General features: G+C 42.5%; 1 protein-coding gene across 1 annotated transcript; it reads right to left on the bottom strand.

Moving 5' to 3' along the window:
* Nucleotides 1-6517: 6517 nt before the first annotated feature.
* LOC146177027 (uncharacterized) lies at nucleotides 6518-15767 on the bottom strand. The gene is made up of 3 exons (XM_084583061.1): nucleotides 15633-15767; nucleotides 9932-10218; nucleotides 6518-6847 (listed from the first exon to the last, which is right to left on the bottom strand). Exons 1-3 carry the CDS (start codon nucleotides 15715-15717, stop codon nucleotides 6596-6598), a joined length of 624 nt encoding a protein of 207 aa, XP_084439187.1. The 5' UTR covers nucleotides 15718-15767; the 3' UTR covers nucleotides 6518-6595.
* Between the last annotated feature and the right edge of the window lie 909 nt (nucleotides 15768-16676).

Raw genomic sequence — 16676 nt, 5'->3', positions numbered from 1 at the left:
GAGCGTGACTGGTCCAGGGTGAGGGGAGGAGGGAATTGATGAGACATGCGCTTGACGTTCATGGGCCAGTTGAAGGTGAGTGGAGAAGGGATCGAGCGACCGCGTGAGACCTAGACTTGGCGCTCGCCACAGTGATAAGGCAGAACGTTTACAGCATTTCTCTTTCCTTAATAAGAAAGTCTCTATAGTGGCGGTGCCACGCATGGTGGCTGTGCCGATGCAGTTTCCTCTTCCTGCTACTGATGTGGAGAACCGTTTCCTTAAGGTGCTGACGAATTCCGCGAGGGGCTGACGAGGGACCGCACGTTCCACTTCTTTGTCGTGCGAGATCGGCGACGACCATTTCGGTTGCGCAGCTTTGTCTTCCGTTGGATTGGGATCCTGCGCACATGGAGGACTTGCGTGTCGAAGACGCAACCTGGTCGAGGTGATGCCTGACCGGTCCGGCGGATGTCTGTACGGTGACCATTGGTGACCATTCAGTAGAACGTGACTGCCCTAGGTTGCCATTTCTCTCCTACGCCAAAGTTACCTGCATACACTGCAGCTACAGGTAGAGGTGGTGACCTTTCATTTGACTGCGAGACTGAATCCGTAACAATAGGTGAGAAGCATGTGTCTAAAAAAGACCGCAGATGATAATCAAGAAACGTATCTGAAGTAGACTTGCCCGAGCTGTTTTTTGTCCATCTGTAATTGAAGAAGCAGCCTGGAAATGCTGGTATCTAATCTTCCGGCCCCTAACATCTCGAGGCCATCTTTTTTTGTTCTGACCCCTCTTTCAGTCATTGCATTCGATTACGGATGAAACACAGCCGTTCTAAGAAGCGTTATATTTTTTGTTCATGAAAGTAGCGAATCCATAACTGATGAATTGAGTTTCATTGTCACACTTGCTAAATATCTCGTGCTAGCATTTCAGTGTAGTTGTATCATTAGCTTGCATCATAGGGACTGCCTCAATCCACTGGCTGTGTGCATCCAAAACAACGAGAATCATAATTCCCGCAATTCGCCCTGCGAGCGAAATCAGTATGCATCCTGGACCACGGTTCACTTGCAGTGGGCCACCTCTCTTGCGGCGCTACGTCTGGCATTGGCAATATTTGACACAGTTCTGACAGGTTGCTGCTAGTCGTTCTATATTGCGGTGCAACCTTTGGCACCAAAATCGTGTTCTGGCAACTGCTTTTGTTGCTGAAGACCCCTGGTGTGTTTCATACAGTGGGTGAAAAATACGATGTAGTGCTTCTTTCGGCACTATTAGGCGCAGCTCCCAGTACATCACTCCGTGGGACCTTGTCTATTATCGAAAAATTAGATAATAATACCATCACCTATACATCTTGCAATCGACGACCAACCATTGTTTGTAACTGTGCAACCCTTTTCAGTTGCCGGTAATTTGCAGTTAATTGCTTTAGTTCATCAACTAACACTATTTTGTCTTTAAATACTGCTAGAGCAAGGATGTAATCATGGGGATCGCCTGATTGCAGCTCTATATCAGGTTGTGACAGTCGACTCAGGGAGTCGGTACGCAAAGTTGCTTACACGGCGAGTACTGGAGCTTGTAATGGAAACCACCCAGGAACAGAGACCAACGTTATATGCCAGCGGCTGCCAAAGAAGGGGTTGGTAATCAGCCATCCGAGCAGAGGCTGGTGTTCGGTATTGTCAACTCTCGACCTAGGAGAAAATCCCGGAACATTCGGAGCATTGTTATGCCAGATACAAGGGCAAGGGCTTCAGGTTTGTGTTGAGAGTATTTGCTTTCAGCCTTTGTTAAGATTTGCGATGAATCCCTATGGGCTTGTTGACCTTGTCATATATATGGAATAGCATGGCGCCAATGCCATGTTGTGAACAGCTAAACTCCAGCTTGAGGTCTACAGCCAGATTGATATGGGTAAGTATCCCTGCCCGACGAAGGCCTTGCTTAGCTTGCATTATTGCTGCCTGCTGCTCAGTTTCCCACATCAATTGCGCGTGCTTTTCTAGCGGCTTCTACGGATGATAAGCATAAACGTTGCGTAAAATATCATGCCCGAACATGACTTCAGCTCCCTTTTTGTTGACAAGGAGCTTGCATGATTGCTTAGATACATTGCTCTGTAGGTTGCAAAATCGCACGGCCAATCCGGTGACTTTGTAGAAAAACGACGCCTGGCGAAATTTACTTTTGTCTTGCCTGAATTTAACCACATGCTCTCGGAGACGCTGACAGAAGCCTTAGTGTATCGGTGTCGCCGTGTTTTTTTAATATCAGAATATCGTCGACACGCTCAGCGTTCAAATCCCAATGAAGGCTTTGGTTTACGGCTTTGCGGATCCTGAATCGGACACCAGCGCACCATTGCGTGAAGGAATTCGCGCAGAAGCAGACGCACTAGTTCACGTTCTTTTTTGGTGGGCCCTGAAATTGCGTTTTTTCGTCAAATCGGGACAGGGATGACGAAATTGGAAACCCATTCCTTCTGAGAAATCTATGCAGTAGGCAGCCGTTTCTACCGGATACCGTTACAGAACACACCCAGTGTCGTCCACAGAACTTGAATTGGCTGCAATGACGAAGTGCTGAAGAGAAAATGAAATTAGTGTATCAGGACACTGCTTGGCTGTCAATTTTGTGGAGGCTGTCAACATAGTCGTCCCGTCTGCAGAAAAGAAGAGGCGCTTACAAGGTGAAACACTGAATTCATATCCCTAGAATCGAGAACATCTTGAACTGCGAGAGGGGCATCAATATTCAAAGCCTTTCTTTTTCACATTTTGACGCAATAAGGCTGACATCGCCTAAGGACTTGCTTTTTAGAAAATGCGGTATGTTAACCGCTGCGTTTTTTTTAATGGCTTACAAAACGTGTTGCATATGCGAACCTTTAGCGTTTCTACTTTATGCTGGAATTGCGCATGTAAAGCTGAACGAACAGAACTATCTTTAAAAACTTGAAACCATAGCATAACTGGGTTTTACTGCGAAAAAGAGGCAGCAGAGCAACAAAAAACCACGGTTTATCGAGAATTCTCATGCCGCATGGTTTGACTTTTTGTCTTTTCACATATGCAGAATGTGTGAATCTACGCGGTCGTCGAGATTATTTAGGCCACTGTCGTCGCGTTTCAGATATTTTCATGCTTCAGTTTCCAGGCAAAGGCGTCCTTGTGGTGTGAAACCTCTTACCGACGGATGTTTTAAGAAAACCCGGCGATGGGCTAGTTTGTTTGTTGTTCGTATTCTTTAAAGCGCGAAAAACACGCAAACATAGAAAGAAGGTCACATAACTGGCCCAAGATTCTCACTGAACTTCGAGCTTCTTTCTTTGCTCAGTTCAGAAACATACTTATAAATAAGACCTGACCAGTTGAAAGTCGAAAATCAATACCTTATCATGGAAACCAATTAAGATTATGAGCTCCGTCTTAATGAGTGCCAAAGGCGTACCACTGAAAAATTCTTTCGCGCTCTTGCTAATATGGAAAACTCGGAACACTTTCGAGCCTTCGTATCGCAGATTTTGCCCAAAATCTTTATGGCATGAAGCGGTGGTGGATACCGTATGCATTAATTGCAATGCTGATGAGACAAATACGCCCCTTCTTTTTTCTTTAGTAAGCTCATTATTTCGCTTGGAGTCGGTTATACGACACCTTTTTTCTTCTAAATATAAGGCTTTTCCACAAGTAAAGAGAATTGCATACAGGACCCCGATGGAGGACCATACAGGACCATACACGACAGCATACACTTTGAATTTCGACCGAAAGTCAGTGTTGGTTGAGTGAAACATCTTCGAGGTCTCTTTTGCATTGAGACACGCGAAAACTAGTAATCCAAACAATTATGTAGGCTACAGGATGTATGAAAATCAATTTTTTTATCTATAGGATCTTGCTTGTACTTCATGTTAGAAATGTGAATAATGCGATTTGGTGCCGAGAATTTTAATTTCGCATTTACAATCATAAGTATTGAAAAACCGAATCGTGCTGTAAATTATAGTAACGGGAACGGACATTGTGATTAGCTATAAATCAATAACCCCTTGACCATTCACAGTTATGCATTCGATCAAGACATTATAAAAGACGATCAATCAGACATTACGCCCTCACGCCCCCGCTTTCTAAGTAGTTCATAGTCGTTACAGTTAGAAAACCTGTGTAGTATATACGATGCCCGCCTTCTTCTTTAATGGCTGGCTAGGTTGCAAAATTGTCTGAAGATGAAAGTTTTGCAAGATTAAGTAGAAAAAATCGCACTGAAACCAACTGCAAATAGCAAAAGCCCGATAGTTTTCATAGCGTTTCTTGCAATAACGCGCATAATTGTTTCCTACCAAAGCAATAATTAAAGAAACCTGTAAAGCTCGTATTAAGATGACAAAAAATATCAAGATATCAATAGCGTGGCAATTTTCCTGATGAAATGTTACAACAGATTGCGATTTTAGGCAAAGTCATTAAAGCCTAAATCTCCAGCAAACACTGACGTGTGCCGAGGTTGTTTATATATCCGAAATTGTAAACAAGTATAACTTGACACAGCCTTAGGTGAATGATTGGCAGCTGTGAAAAAAGTTACTTGATGTACGAATATAAATAAGTCTGGCCTTGATAACAGCACAGCTTGGAAAGAGGGACGGAAGCTAATTGTGTTCCCATGTAGCCATGCGCGAAACAATGTGCAAAGTCCGAGCTCGTATCGACGGAATTTTTATGTGCTTGACGTTCGATTGAAAATACTTAAGGAAAAGTCCACTCTTTTTCGCCATTGGTTTTCTTGTGTCAGTCAGAAGTTGTTTTCTCAATTTAACGAATACCTGGCTACATGTAAGATGGTAAAACTACAAGCAAGGTGTTCAAAACTGAATTTTTAGAAATGGTGGTGGAGTTTTCTCTGTCACAGACGTAGTTTGCTGACTCCAACTCTATGGAACGCAGCTGACGCACCGTTTAGGTGGCTTGCAGTGGCAATATTGAGAATGACACTACCCAAGACGCACACATCGTTTTCAGAATATAGCTGAATAGAGAGATAAATAAAATATTGAATAAATAAACTGCATTGAACGGACCATATATGTCAGAGGATTGCCGACAGCAATCCTTATCTGTAGCACGCTGTCGACGATAGCGAGCTTCAACTATAGCTGTGGTGTCAGTTGTGTCATATATTTTTAAAAGCATTTATAGAGCAGACCAAGGAAGATAATACAATGAATGTATGTGCAGTTTATAGACGTAGATAAAATAGACTGCATTAGGCTAAATGTAATAAAAATATCTGCCGTTATAATGTCGTGGGATAATCATGAAATGTACTTCAATTTAGTCGTTGGAGCCAGCTACCATGCTGGCAGCAATGAGACGACAGACCATGGCGCCACTTGCTGTTTGATGCTTTGTTTCAACAAAAAGTGTAAAGTTCGGACTAAACTGCGAAATATGCCCGCAAAACTGCCCTAAAAGAGCAAAGATTTACCGGATTATGCAAAAATTTAAAGCTTTCACCGGAAGTACGCAGTTTTTTTAAACATTATCACCAGGAAATGAAACTATAAATGTTAGCTTGGGAATCTATTTAACTTTTCTGGTGGAAAGTTAAGATAGCATTTCAGTCATTGGTGTTTTACCTAATTAGCGACCATGTGCGATGTGCGACATTTTTTATACCAATGGCAGTAGGGCACATGAAAGCGTTATCGAAGCTTCAACTCAAGAAATAGTGAGCTTTAGGAATGAGATAAGCAAAATATGATTCCTTTTACTGAAATTTCATGACAATTGAAGCAAATTATGCGGCCAGAAAGTAGATGTCAGAGCTAGGGAGCATGGCTTTTCAGCATATTGTGAGTGAACACTGAATGTTACAAATTTGCAGAAATATAACGCAGCCTTTTTTCAACTTAGAACCTTATGCACGGATCAGTAAAAACGCATAAATTTTTATTATGAGGAATGCTGTGAGTAGAAAACAGTAGCAAATTTCTTGAACCTTGAACGCTGAACTAGAACGGACGTTTGAGAGCAAACAGCTGTCATTGTGCAAAAACAAAGTTAGAGTCGAATAGTTAATATTTTTGACTTCACACCTTTCGCCTAACAAGTAGTAGCGCTTTCCTACAAACGTTCTTAAAATGCCAACATGTTCTAAAAAGATCAGAGGCAAAGATAAAATATGATTTTAGTTTTTCCGGCTACAGATCTGTAAAAAACAAATCGCTACGCCCACCAGATACAGATTATTTTGGTCCTCTGCGCGACCGCAAGTGCAATGCAGCATGGTTTTATTTATTGCAATACCAGAATACATAATATAATATACTTATTTAGCAATCTCTGAAAATGTCTCTGTTTAGTGGCACAAGCATAGGCTTTTACTTTATCCATGTTGTAATCATATTTGTAGCTTGGACAGGCATTTTATCCGCTACGTCGGAGCGGAAAGGAAGAAAGCCTTGAGAGAAAAAAGAGGACAAGAACAAATGCACACAAACAAAAAGGCAATGCCGCAGTGATTTAAAAAGTTTGTTTTGAGGCTTGTAAATGCGTTCAGCTATACTAGAGTAGCCTCTGCGGTGGCTCCGGCTTATTAAATACTGTTCTGGAAATTGAGGAAGTGCGGGACCCCCTCCCGAAGGAATCGTCTCCAGAAGATCTCGATGTGCGGCATTGCCACAACGCTAATGACATCAACGAATTGACGCAATCCACTTGGCACGCCTTCAGTGAACAGCCGCGCGTCTTCGAGCCTCTCCCCGGCGATGAAGTACAGCATTATGCTCGTGGGTTCCTCTGGTGTTGGCTTTGACACAAAGCGCAGCCGCAGCTTCTCAGCGGTAACCTGGGCGGAATAACGAAAAAAACGTGTATAAGAACGGAGGCTGACTGATAGTCTACAAAACAGGCAACGAGAACACTAGGTCAAATAGGGTTCGTCCAAATATTTGCTTTGCGTTTGCTGAGAAGTCAGCTGAAATATGCGAACCTTGTAAACGAAGACCACTTTCCATCGGACGCCGCAGAAATCACAGTAGTAGTAAAGTGCATTCTACGACACGAGGGGTTTTTCTACGATGTTAAACTCCCAGTTCATACCCCAAGTCACCCTCTGCTTGTGTGGCCAAGGTGTCAAAGCATTGTGATATAATAATTATGCACTATTGAAATAAACCTTAAGGAAAACGTGTCAACAGGTTAAATTTTACTCGTGCTAAATCATGATGCAGTACGCGTATGTCAGAGCTCAGATGCTGTTTAAATACGAAAAAAGAAGCCTTTATGAGAATGTGGGTAAATTGTAGGCTTTGGACAACATTTGGTTGATAAGGCTACAATCTTTTAACCACCATATTATCTTTCCTATACTTTTACCTCACTAGAACATAGCGCGCACACTATAGCTTAATACTAATGCATTCAATTTGAGCCCTGTATGATTAACTCGTGCGGGGCAGTTCTTGTGTTCCCAGCCATAGCTACTTTACTTTGGCCGCAAAGGCCTTATCTCAAAACCGGTGCCCGTGAGCGAATATGCGCCTTAGAGTGATAATTATTAAAACATCCTTTAGATTGAGTAACGAAGCTCATAATATACAGGTTATGAACCTTTGTTGTAAATAAAGAAAGCCCACCGCACAGATAAACAGTGACGGCAAGCTGCCCGGCAAGTTGAGAGTAAGGATTACAAAGGCCGAACCAACGAAGAAATTCGTATGACAAGACACAGAACGTCCGTTGTTTGTTTGCTGTTTTCTTAGTTTGTGTGTGTGTGTGTCTCACATTAACAGCTTGAGGGGTAAGTTGGTGCTGCATAACACCCAGAAATGTGGCACAACAAACACAATCACGTGTGTGTGTGTGTGTGTGTGTGTGTGTGTGTGCGTGTGTGTGCGCGCGCGCGCGCGCGTGTGTGTGTGTGTGTGTGTGTGTGTGTGTGTGTGTGTGTGTGTGTGTGTGTGTGTGTGTGTGTGTGTGTGTGTGTGTGTGTGTGTGTGTGTGTGTGTGTGTGTGTGTGTGTGTGTGTGTGTGTGTGTGTGTGTGTGTGTGTGTGTGTGTGTGTGTGTGTGTGTCCTGTCTTGGCTTGCGTCTGTCCTCGGGGGTTCCACATTTGTAAGCATTATCAACCAACTTGTGCAGCAGTTTACTCCCTTCAGCTTAGAGTAACACCGGCTGGCCACTTTTCACTAGGTAAATATTGTGCTTCAGCTTAAAACTTTACCTTCATTGAAGGCAAAAACTATCTTACGAAATGCTGGCACGCTTATTGAGGAACCCCTTATATTCTTCCATGCAATATATCTGCTATACCAAAAGAAGAGCTGACGAATGGGAAAAAGATAATATATGCGAAAAGGACCTGACAGCTGTTGTGCTCTTCTGTGCCCAAGAGAGGGCACAGTCTGTGGCTGCTGCTGGACTGTGGCCACGGGCAGGCGATATGCCTCTATTTCGGTTGCTGTGATCAGTGCCTTTACATCTTGACGCATAACAAGATCCATGCACCTAGCGTCGTCAAAGCGATGAATGAAGGTTCATGTTGCCTAAAATTCAATTGATTCGGTGTGCCTCATATCAATAGCGCCACTAAAAACGTTCATGCCCAAGGGAAAGTGATGTATACCCTGTTCAACAGTTTCTTCTATAAAGAGAACTAGAGAAATAGGAGGATAGAAATACAAGGAATAGAGTTTGGCTAAGCCTATGGGACGTAATCTAATTGGCGTATACCATGTCAGCGTCCAGCTACCAACTGTTAGCGTAATGCTGTTGATTTTGCTTTCGCAAAGTCCACGCTGGTATGAATTTGATGCAGCGTCTCCTTTAACGGTATCACACTAAAACTGCCAGTTAACGGAGAGATGAAATGCAGGCTTTATTAGTCCCGACTAGGTAGTTATTCCTTCGGTCAACTTTGCCAGGCAATATTTTTCCAAATGTTCGCAACGAACCCACTTGTGTTTACTTATGGAGGTTATAGTTCTGCATGAGCAACTCGAGTTCCGGTGTCAGATTCCTAAAACATATTCATGCTGTCGCATCTTTGGCAAATTTTATATTTCGCACATTGCACATCGACGCAATAAAATCTTTTCGCTAAGAGTTTGGTCTCCTCAAAACGAAGCCAATAATGCTAGCGTCGAGTAGAGATTCTAGTGACCACTCAAAATAGAGAGATTGCCAGCTGTTAGCATGCGTACGTAAGGCAAACAAGACATTCTGGGGGGGCGGTAGGCACCTTTTAATACAACACGGTAACATTTAAACTAATGCAAGCGCCAATTTCACACTGCGGTATTTCAATTTATTGATCGTAAAATGTTTCGCGAGATTAGTGTTGGAGAAAAGGCCGCTACAAAGTGCGCCTCGAATGAGGTAAGAAAGCGCTAAAGTTCCTTGGTGGTTAAAAACTAGGTGTGTTGGAGTTGTTTATTGTTTGAAAAACACCACACAAATTATGCATTGGTTTGTGAGGTTTAACGTCCCAAAGCGACTCAGGCGATGAAAGACACCGTAGTGGAGGACTCCGGAAATTTCGACTACCTGGGGGGCTGACATCGCACAGCACACGGGCGCCTTGCTTTTCGCCTCCACTGAAAAGCGGCCGCAGAGGCCGGAATTCGATCCCCGTCCCTGGGGGCAAATTACGCATTCTTGTGTCCCCTGTATGTACACCTCGCCTTTTTGCGGTACTTTACATACATGCTAGTTTGAACCGCTTTAAAAAGAGGGCGCCACGAATACTTGAAATGGCCCGATCGTCGCAGCGGTGTTCTTTTCTCATAGCACTATTTCATGTTACGCTGGTAGCAACAATCTTTCTGCAAAAGCATTTTACTCAACTCATGACACTGCAAAGTATTTCTACGCCCTGAAACTAGATGATTCACTCTAGCATTTGCTTTAGCTCTAGGCAATAACAGCATACCTTGGTTCCCAGTGTTCCTCTGCTCCCAGTGCAGCTCTTCCAGTTCACGCTAAGGGTCAAGGGGTCGTCGGCGAACACAGTGGTTTCAATGAAGGTCTGATTATTGACACAGAATGTGTTGTAGGGTTGGTAGGCCCACAGGCTTCCAAGCCCGGTCATCATTGCCCGGGAAATTTTGAAGCCCATGATTTCCTTGGCCTCGTAAGGTGCATCGGATATGTTATTTGACATCTTCCGTAGGTAGGCGTTGATGCTCTCTGTGTAGTCAATATCGGAGGCACAAGGATCTAGGAGTGTAAAAACGAGTCCATGTAAACACGCACGAAACCTAACCCAGCGTGCTTATTTATCAGCGTGGAAACAGACGCTATAGCAGGTAATTATGTACCGTCCATACGAGGAAAACTGAGCGACTATCCATGATATAGTCGAAAGTGTAATTTTTTTTTCAGACAAAATATGTAGCCAGGCTATTTATTTAGGCAAACAAAAATACAGCCTATGTTAAAAAATTACACGGCATTATATTTCATTTTGAACTGGATTGTAACACTGATTGCTACTCCAGTGTTAGGTACATGGTGGAAGTATTTGCGACATCAATTTAAAATCGAGGGCCCAGACATAAATTTATAGTTTTTTTTTTAAATGGTAATTTTTGGGAATTCAGACAGTAGTTGGTGTTTATTTTATTCAATTTTACTTAAAGTTGTCAAGCCGCTTTAAAGAGAAACACTTTGTAGTAGCAGTTTCTGAAAAGTGGACGCATACTTTGCGGTCGGCAGCAATCGCATTCGCTGAGCAGGGCAATGCATTCGTGTAATCGTAGTTATTAAGGTTATTGTCCGGATTATCATCTTGCACAGCCTAGAATCTGTTTACTATAGGGTCATTCCATCCCCAGCAATTCAAACTGCAAATGTGACATCAGCCAGTTCTTGTGTGAAAAAACTGCGTCTGTTGGCAATTGTGAAAGAGGACTTTCTTTAGTTGAAGTATTTTATTCTTTAAGAAAAAAGGTTTGATAGATGCGGTCTTTGAAGTTTCCGCGAAGTAAAGAGGTGTTTTGAGAAAAAATAATAAATTATGCTTTAAACAAGATGTAATGAAAGATAATAAATTTGAATACCTCACTTGAGTAGTTCTTACATGCTATTACAAAGTGAAATATATATGATCTCCTAGCAGTTTCTTAGGGAACTAAAAATTAAAAATATATATCAAATTAGGAAATTTTTAAGATAGACCTAGATAATGTTTAGGTCAGTACAATTGTTCATGCCTTCGCAGGCTAGTGCAGTTAACGTTAAAAAAATTTAATGTTAATCACCGAAGTGGTGCTTAAACTCATATGCTCCATACACAGCAAAAAGCGAAATTTTCCTAATATTCAGACCTTCATTAGTAACCAAGGCCTCCTAGGTAAAACACTTCAGAGGGCTAATAATACACTTGAACACGTTAGCCTTACATCTAGAAAGGTATATGGCCGGACATATTAATTTTTTCAAGCTGATGATCAGCGACAGCGCCGGGCATAGCCTAACTCTGACTTAATTTAAAGACATCTAGTCTAGTCGTTATCAAAAGAGGTCAGCTTTGGCGACGCATGCTTGGGACAGGATATGATCGCTCGAACGCCTTGCGCGCTGCCACCTGTGTATCTGTAGCCTGTAACGTTCGCATCTAAGTTGGCTGCGCTCTTTGAATCAGACAAATCTGGGCCTCGTGACCTGCCATTCACGTCGGCCTGTGTTCCAGCTGACCGAAAATACCGCAGCTTCCAAGCTCGTGGCGCTATCGGCCAGCACATCTACAGCCCGGTGACTGCCGTCAGCCGTCTCCGATAAAACGCGGAGCGCCCTTCGGATCGCTCTAGACAAGTGTGTTCCAGTCTGTATACATGCCATTGGCTAATATTGAAGCTTTAGCGCAATATTTTTGCGGCCAGTGTAGCGTACGCGTTGAAACGCCAGTGCGTATGTGCAGAGTGCTGAGGCGGCTAGCGGTTTAACGGTGCAATTTTTACATTCACTGAGAAGCCCTCTACAGCGGAGCCATACTCAAAGCGTGAACATGCACAAGCGCACTCGGGATACAATACCCTTCACTGATGTATCAGCTGGTCCATTCAGCTCCACTGGCCGTAACAAAGCACAGTTAAGTCTGTATCATGGTTTGCATACGCACATGTGCTCTTCACGAAGCGAAGAGCACATGTGCTGCTCACATGTGCATGAAGAGCACATGTGAGCAGCACAAGGCTGTGTGCTGCTCACATGAATAGAAAAGCACCTCAAGAAACATATTTTCTTCATTACACCTGTTGAGGGTTCGAGACGCTAAGTCAAATCACCAGATAACCAGATTAAACCTTTATTTTATTCAGTTTGACGCTGAGGCACAAGTCACCTTGATTTTCAAAGCAGAAATATTATCGTGCATTAAATGATTTGCAATTCCTTATAGGAAGCGATTCATCATATAAATTTAATTCTTATGACGATTCTCAACTCAGCTTTTCCGTTTGTTCATCTTCACTTGCTCAACATTTCAATACTTGAATCATTAGTGTGAAAAAATGTCAGGCCATCTAGGCACTCGTGCCTCTTCATTTACAGGAATTACATGTTTCAGTAGTATATGATATCAGCATGAAATGTCGTGAACATAGGTGGGCCAAAGTGGATGAACTGCGATTGCTATAGAAAAGTTTGAAGATTGTTCATTTTTTTTCTTCTATTTTCAAATTTCGCCTCCTGATTACAATAATTCTCTTTATGTTTTTGCTGACTCCGGCTAATACCTTCTTTAAGCGTGCTTTAGTTCCCACACCTTTCAGTGCTCCGCAGCCAGGTTTCAATGCACTTTGCGTTGTAGGCATGAAGAAATTTATATTAAGCAAGTAATTTACGGTTACTCTCAGTTCAGAAGTTCAAGCCTCCATTTGTCGCTTCATATTACTACGAAACACCGTGAATAAAATATTTAGTTTCCTTTTACTTCAGTCAGACCTTGTATCTCAACGGACGCAATTATATCCCTCTGGAATATAACCCTACTTAACGCAAAAAATTATTTAAAGAGCCGCGAATAAACGTTCTATGCAGCTTTCATTATTTGGCGACTCATGACATGCACAAAATCCCCCCAGACTGAATATGCGAACATTAATATTGCGCGCTGTCATATATGCCTTCTGCAGCGAGGTCGCATTTGGTATCGCCAGCAGCTGCGGCATGGCTATCGACATGAAGTAATAAGTTCCCCCGTTTACTCGCATAACTTCGTGTTGATTAAATGGTATGGCTTTGGTGTGCATATTGAGCGATCTGAATTGTTTTGGCATCGGGGCCTTCAGTTTCAATATGGGCCTGAATTTAAAAAATAAGTAAAATATTGCAATGTATAGGCGAAATTGGTTAAAACTGTCTCGTTCAACAAGTTTAAAACAAATATTAACTACAACAATATGCAAGATGTTTCTACTTCAGCACTATTAAGGCTAATGTTAAAATGGTATATATTTTTCGTTTATAATACCCTCCCCTCCCCTCCCCCCCCCCACAATATACTTCGGATACATACAAAGCGAAAAATGTGTTATTCAATTCCGTTTATGAAATCAGTTGAGGGTACACCGGAGAGCAATAGTTCAAGATAATATCATTCAGGGGCGTCTTGCTTCACAACTGATTCATAATTCGTTTCTTCAAGCAAATTTTTATTCGTCAGATTTTCGCAAAATATAGTTAACTAAGCAAACCATTCCCTAAAAAAAAATGCTTTGTTGAAAGACGTTATGCGCAATTTCCTAAACACACTCACTTCCCCTTTTTTTTTCGAAAATTTGGCGGTGTTTGAATCTAAGGCATGAGGCGTTTCGCTTGGAACAATGCTATCGATGACCTTGCATAAGTTGAGATGCGTCATAAACAAAATTCATAGTTGTTTTAAAAGGCAGGTTAGTAGCCTCATATATATTAAGCGCTATTTTATTTGCTGCCGTTGTTGAGGGTGGACTTTCTTTTTGAAATCCCAGATAAGGTTAGCAAAAACGTTGTTTATGATGACTGAACGATGTCGTGTGAACAAGTCCTGACCAAAAGCACTTTTCAGAGGAACTGCTTAAAGACGAAATTTGACCAACGCTTACAGTTGCTGGAAATAATTAGGACATATCGTTTGTATGCTTCCTCCAAAAGACATTTTATATTTTTTAAAGAAGGCAGGCATCTAAGGTAAACAATGTCCAAGTGATAAGCTGAAAGCTCTTTGCTGTATGGTGTGTGTTCCGGTTAAAGGATTTGTTCCATTTTCAAGACCTGAAACTTCATATTGGATGCAGTTCAGTACGCACGTTTGCGCAGATTCCTACTGGTGCAATCTACGTTCACCGCGGTACCAGCATAGACCAAAAAACGGCGCTCATGAGCAATGCTTTGCAGGCACTGATCCAGTGTGGCTGATGCAGACAAGCGATGCAAGGTCATTTCTGTTAGTGCATCCTGCAGTCTTTACCTGTGTTTGTAATTACCGCTGGTACAATACTTTATATTTATTGCAGATATATGTCAAACGCAGGCAGAACAGCTGGGATGATGATGATGATGATGATATGTGGGATATGTGTTCATGCAGCAGTCGTCGCTGTTATCAGAGGGCAGTCGAGAAGCAACAATCAATCTTCCTCTAAGCTCCAAAGCCTGGACAAATAAGATATCATGGGCTTCGACCGAAGACCTCTAACTGCAGCATTAGCGGCCGAAGGTGCGCCTGGTACCCTTGCTTTTCTCTGTACATTTAACTGCAGCCCAGTGCTTTTTTTGGTCTTTTTGTTTAGCGGCGAATGCTCTTTTTCACATGTACCAAGGAATATCGTTTTTTGCAAATTAAAACTTTGTACACCCATATCGATGCTATGTGCCTGTAAGAATCAAATTCTTGAGCTATGCGCTGCCCTGTCTTGACACATAACAGTTAATCGCGACCTCTGAGATGGCTGGCCTTGTTACTGCACTGTGAGTCTGTCCTACCCACGTACCCAGTGGTAGCGATAGCACTGCATTGCTGATATTGTATCTCATCGTTTCAAGAGAGTGCCATATTCACTCAGCATTGCAGCGACGACGAAGTGGAGTAGTAGCCCTGTTGTGAAGGGCCAGAATGTGTTACTGGAAAGTATTTTTATGAAGACATGAGCGAACAATGTTAGAAACAAATGTTCTATGTGTGTTTGGCGTTTTAATTTATGCAGTCATAAATAATTCGTACTGTGTAGACCAGCTGCATAATTTTCTGCACGCCCCCCCATGTAGTCCTCTCAGAGAATAAAGAACAGAGATTCTGTTTTTAAAATACGTTTCAGGTCAGGTCACGGTAATATAATGCTTCCATTACCGTCGCTACGTTAGGCATCATTTCCATCATGGTGACGCCTAGGCCAGTTTTGTTTCTATAATACTACTCCCTTCGTTGTTTCCAGTGTAGCGCAGAGAAAGACAAGTTATACCCTATTTTCGCATGCCCTACAGTCGTAACATTTCACTCACATTTCACCCGTCCTGTTAAAACATTCACGGCGCTGCTGACGCTGACAGCGGCTAGAAGAAGCACTCCCTTCGTTGTTTCCAGTGTAGCGCAGAGAAAGACAAGTTATACCCTATTTTCGCATGCCGTACAATCGTAGCATTTCACTCACATTTCACCCGTCCTGTTAAAACATTCACGGCGCTGCTGACGCTGACAGCGGCTAGAAGAAGCATTGCTAAGGCAGACTTTCCCATGATGATTTAAGAACGCTCAGCTCTGGTCCAGCGCAGTGTGTCCGATGGTCTGAAAGTAAAAACAGAAAACATGAATTATCACTTTCACGACAACAGAAAGGACAGGTTGACCAAGTAAACTATGCTGCATGCAGTTATCATTTTTGATGCACGCTGTGGGTATCTGTAGCACAAAAATGAATTGTTTTTGACTCGTAACAATGAGATTTGGACCCTGTGGTTTTTCGTGATATAAAAAAAACGTTCTTTCGCAACCCATGCCAAAAAATAGCATCTTAATGACGCTCCAGTGACCACCTATGTATTAGAGCTTGTTGGCTCCTGGGCATAAAAGCTTAGCTAACAAAGCGCTACTTGAGAGGGGACTAAGTACCCTTTAAGTTTAAATGCTCTTAAGCAAGCATTCCACCGCAAATGTTACAATGGAAATATCGCAATAAATATTAAAGTATATATTTTCAAGACAAACCAATAAGGCCTGCTAGAATAACATAAAATCAAAGTCGCTTACCGAACTTTACAAGAATTTCAGTTGGGCTTGCGCTTCGCGGAGCTCTGTGATTGTTAATGTTGGCCCTGCCGATCACCGACTACAAGAACTAAGCATATCCAACGCCGCAGAGGAGCAAGGGAAACGTAGGCAAGTGTAGTGACGCCTAACGACAACTGCAAAATATGTTTACTTCTAAGACTCGAGAGTTGCGATGACGGGGACGGTCTCGAACAAATCAAGGGCTTTGAACTCGTTTTTGAACGATAGCTTGTTCTCCCACCACGAAACACGTCTGATGAAACATTTTGTGCATAGGAAGTCCGGGGTGTGACGAGCTGTTTGGATGTTTTTCGAGGAGATTACAAAGAGACCGGGCTCGGGCATCCGCTCGCGGGTTGTTACGTGGCGCGCTTGTTATAAACAGCGTTTCCTCTTTATGTATATCTCAAGGGAAGGAAGAAGGCTT

This window comes from Amblyomma maculatum, chromosome 10 (genome assembly GCF_055883805.1).
Source record: "Amblyomma maculatum isolate TAMU_Amacu chromosome 10, ASM5588380v1, whole genome shotgun sequence".
Classification (NCBI taxonomy): domain Eukaryota; kingdom Metazoa; phylum Arthropoda; class Arachnida; order Ixodida; family Ixodidae; genus Amblyomma; species Amblyomma maculatum.
Note: the sequence above shows the minus strand (reverse complement) of the source record. Positions and strands in the feature narration are given on the sequence as shown.